The 4,509-nt window shown below is 40.7% G+C and overlaps 1 protein-coding gene across 1 annotated transcript in view; it reads left to right on the top strand.

The window, feature by feature from the left end:
- Nucleotides 1-4,509, top strand: part of LOC106530714 (alpha-tectorin) — a 9,374-nt gene that overhangs the window by 738 nt on the left and 4,127 nt on the right. The window contains exons 3-11 of the mRNA XM_014026404.1: nucleotides 279-517; nucleotides 620-776; nucleotides 857-941; nucleotides 1,635-1,697; nucleotides 1,829-2,031; nucleotides 2,115-2,246; nucleotides 2,409-2,596; nucleotides 2,707-2,855; nucleotides 2,945-3,190. Coding sequence (XP_013881858.1) covers nucleotides 279-517; nucleotides 620-776; nucleotides 857-941; nucleotides 1,635-1,697; nucleotides 1,829-2,031; nucleotides 2,115-2,246; nucleotides 2,409-2,596; nucleotides 2,707-2,855; nucleotides 2,945-3,190 — 1,462 coding nt within the window. The remainder of the gene's footprint in view (nucleotides 1-278; nucleotides 518-619; nucleotides 777-856; nucleotides 942-1,634; nucleotides 1,698-1,828; nucleotides 2,032-2,114; nucleotides 2,247-2,408; nucleotides 2,597-2,706; nucleotides 2,856-2,944; nucleotides 3,191-4,509) is intronic.

Here is a 4,509-nt window from a genome sequence, read left to right as displayed (position 1 = left end):
TATGGACCATGGTTCTGTGTCTTTAATAAAGTTTTAAGTCCCATACGGTATTAAAGAAAATAAAAAATCTGAAGTGCAATACTTCATTTTACCATGAAATACAAGACGGTGTAACAGAAAGTACATTAACTGTGCATGAGACATTCAGTTCTTTTTTTTTCCTTAAGGTTTTGGAAGATTCAGTTCTTTGAAAATATCTGGGACAGGAGGATGTGACATGTCTGAGCCAGTTGTTCTCAATAGTTCAATAACCCTCTCATGTGTGTCCACATCTGCAGGTGCTGCCAGAGCGGACACCTGCACTGTGACCGGCCCCACCATCATTGACTTTAAAAGTCAGCTCAGTAATGTGACTGACAGGTGTGTGTACTCTGTGATGAAGGATTCCTCAAACGGGTTTGAAGTGTTTGCCAACTTCCGGGAGCGGCGCCGTAGAGACGTGAGCTTTGTGGACAGCGTGACTCTGACAGTTGATTCAGGCGATACCGTCATCCTGGAACAAGGAGGCAGAGTTCTGGTAAGTTACGTCCTTGGACAAGGGTTTGACCTGCATGTTCAACGCTGTCATATCTGGGATTTTAGTAACTTTCCTCAAATTTTTTCCTTCTATTTCATGCAGTTGAACAACACATTGCTGACCCTGAATGGTTCAGCCCAACAGATTAATGGAGTCCAGCTTTCCGAGGATCAAACTGGAGTCACTGCACAGTTTACACTCACCAGTCAAAGCATTTCTGTGTTCTTTGATGGCTACACAGCACAGGTTCACACACAAGGCAAGAAAACTCTAAACTACATCCTGTTCTTTTGTGACCAGATGTATTTAAGAGTTGTTTTTTCTGATCTTTTCGTTTAGCTCCTGTTAACTCAGCTGTGACCGGCCTGTGTGTTGACTCCAGCAGTACCTCAAGTGCAAGGTTTCCTCAGTCCAGCTCTCTCAGGTAGAACAAGCCCAGACTCCTGCTAGCCATGTTTCATTGAGTTATTTTACACAAATTTTGAAGTATTGCATTAAAAAGGCAAGATTCTAAAAATTGTCCTCAATTTCGCAAAAATGTTTTTACGCTTGCTTGAGGTGGATTATGAATTTTATGAAAAAGGGGGATGGAAACATGTTTGCCGAACAAGTTTGGATTTAGTGAACATTTACAGTACATCACATGATTTATCAGTTATTCCCGCTGTCGGCGTCTTTCCGGATATTCCCATAATGCAGGAAACATGGCTGGAAGCAGCGGCAGGTCCGGACAGCATGTAACATCTCCAATACAAGTTGTTATGACAGAACAATAACACATTCCTGAAAATGTCTCTCCATACTCAGTGGTCTCTGTTAGTTTACAACCTCTACTTCCTGTTTACTACAGCCATGCATAACGTCAACATCTGAAGTAAATACACTTTGTGTAGCCTGGTTGATTCGCTCTAAGCCAGTAGATGGAAACATACTTAATTTGCATTTCTTTTTTTTCAACATTTTAAAATATTGCTCAAAATTCACATTACAATTGGATGTAAACGTGGCTATTGACTAATGCTCTGCTACAAACCTACTACGACAGACCAGTTCCACTTCAGTTGTGTATTTTGAACAATCCAGAGGTTCTTAACTTGTGGTGTTTGTCGCCATCTAGTTGTGAGACTCAGTACACAGACAGTCCTGACAGTACAATCGACTGCACCGCAGTGGCTGAAAGGTTAGTAAATTCATCAACATTGCATTAAATATCTCATGGTGTTATTTTATATTTTAAAAAGTTAACTGAACGAAAATGAACTGAAATTTTAAAGTGATTTCCCATGTTTTGTTTTTTCATCTGTAAAATAGATGTAACATTCTAAGAACTGCACCCTTCGCCTCCTGCAATGCCATCATTGACCCGACACCCTACATCAACGCCTGCACAGAAGCCTTGTGCAGATATCCTGCAGTGGACGGGCTCAAGTGTCAGTTCCAGTGGGCCTACGCCAGAGCCTGCAGCCTGAACAGCAGCACCACAGCGGTGGACTGGGGGACTGTCACAGAGTGCTGTAAGACCTAAACATTATCAGCAGGGTTTTTTTTTATACGCCACACATCTTCTTAAAAATAAATAAATCTTGATGTTGTGTAGCTCCACCTCAGGCCTTTTGTCAAGACAAAACCTGCAGTGACCATGAGTTCTGTGGAGATACGTTGACTGGGGAACAGGGCTGCCTCTGCAGAGCTGTGTTTGCCCAACATTACAAAGACTCCAACACTTTGGGTATGACATTTTAAATAATTACATAACAAGGCAGAAATTCTAAATAAATATAAATATATAGTTAAGTTGAAATTTAGCAATTGAGCTAATTCTGGCGCTTTTATGTTACTGTGCAATGCATTCATGTGCACTGTCCCTCTAAATAAATGCTTTAAATCCTAGGAAATCCAATAGACTGCAAGCAGAACTCTGTTTCAATCACTCTTCTTGGTTGTCTGATGGAGGAAAGAGGCATCGACTACACCGTCCTACACCTCAACAATCAGAGCTGCAGGGGGATGATGGACCAGGAGACCCACATGGTGACTTTCAGCTTTGACACCAACAACACCTGTGGGGCAGAGGTCACAGTGAGTTCTCCCTCTGCTGAACTTTTACAGCAAAATATATCGAACGCAACACAAAATTGTATGGTTAATGAGGTTTTTCAGGTCCAACCTATGTATGTGTGATCCTCCAGACTAATGGAAGCCAAACAACCTACAAGAACACCATCATGACCCAGAACAGCTCTGATGTCATCACTTACTACGACCAAGTGTACATTGACTTCTCCTGCTACCAAAGTCAACCTGAGATGAAGCTTGTGGCCTTCAGAATCAAAGACAGGTGCATGTTTATTGTTTTAGCCATGATGAAGAATGTGTTGGCGCGTTTGTGAGTCCCAGATACTAAAACACGTTGATGTGGTTGTTCAGCTCTGTGGTCCAGCACATCACTTCTGCAGACTTTAACTACACTGTGACCATGAAGGCCTACAGCGACGCTGGACGCACACAGAGTTTGGATTCAAACACGGATGTGTCGCTCAACCAGAAGATCTGGGTGGAGCTGAAAACCAGTGGACTGGATGCAAATATGATCGCCGTTGTGACAGACTCATGCTGGGCAACCAGTCAGAGCTCGCCCAGAAGCGCTCCAAGATACGACTTGGTCAAAAATGGGTAAGAAAATGTTCTGGTATCCACTCACAGCGTCTTCCTAGAATTCTTGCGATGTGTTTTCCATTGCTCTTACCATAAACTGGGCCTCATGCAAGAACCTTTCGTACGAACAGATTTGTTCTTTAGTTGTGCGTACGAGTGATTTAGGTGAATTTGTGGCATTCACCAATTTTCTTGTATCCTAAGATTTTTTTTTTTTCAGATACAAACAAAATTCACGAGTGGTCCAGACCTGTCATATATTTTACGTGCAGTCTGTTGTTATCTAGACGGATTTTCTTCATTAATAACTTTATATTTCATTAGTTTGAAGATATTTTTAGTTGAAAATAAATCACACTCTATGACTATGTTGACAATAGGCAGTTCTATTTGAATTAGTTATAATTTTAAATGTAATAATTTAGACTAACGATATAAATTGTTTAAATTAAAAATAAATTGGCTATTAATGCTGTTGTATAACACTACAATATTAATATAAACATAACTAAAAACCAACTTAAATCATGCATTAATTGAAGTTTAATTTGTCTCGGTATATAATTAGCTTGACAGATTGTTATTTTTTATGTTTTTTTTTTAGATTTATTCAGCACACCAGCTATGCTATTTTCTACAAAGTCTCCATCTCCATCTTCTTCCTCTTATCTGTAGTTGGGTCGCGAAGGGAACAGGTCCTGGAGAGAGACCCAGACATCCCTCTCCTGAGCGACACTTTCCAGCTCGTCCTGGGGGGATACATAATCCCTCCAGCGAGTCCTGGATTTTCTCCAAAGTACCAGACATATTTTGAAAACATTTTAAAATGCTTATTTCAGAACCACATCTGACACCACTTGCGACTGCGCGGGGGTGGGGGGTACGGTGCTCGACGGTGTGGCTTCTGAATAAATGAAAATGATTTAACACAGTTGTTTATACTTTTAGCAGCTCCTTTTATTCCACAGCTGACCTGATAAAAATGACAGATTTTCTTTGCTGGATGTCTGAGAGGAGGACTTCAATCTCCGAACTCGTAAAGTTCTTTTTACTTTGTGATGTCATTTTTAATGAACGAACACTTCCGGCCTTTCCCAATCAGTTGCTACTCCCTCGCCCTACTCACTATCAGTGTTGCCAGGTGGGAAATGTTGAATTATCGTATCAGCAGCTCAAAATTATCGTATTTTCAGGAAAATTATCGTACACACCCAAACTGCATTCTAGAGAGGCTCAAAATTACAAATACATCCTGCTCAGCTCACAATGTGCTCTAAATTCAACAAACTGCACATTCCTTTGTTTATAATAAAGTTAAAAAGTACTGTTGGATGTCT

This window comes from Austrofundulus limnaeus, unplaced genomic scaffold (assembly GCF_001266775.1).
Source record: "Austrofundulus limnaeus strain Quisiro unplaced genomic scaffold, Austrofundulus_limnaeus-1.0 Scaffold550, whole genome shotgun sequence".
Lineage (NCBI taxonomy): Eukaryota > Metazoa > Chordata > Actinopteri > Cyprinodontiformes > Rivulidae > Austrofundulus > Austrofundulus limnaeus.
Note: the sequence above shows the minus strand (reverse complement) of the source record. Positions and strands in the feature narration are given on the sequence as shown.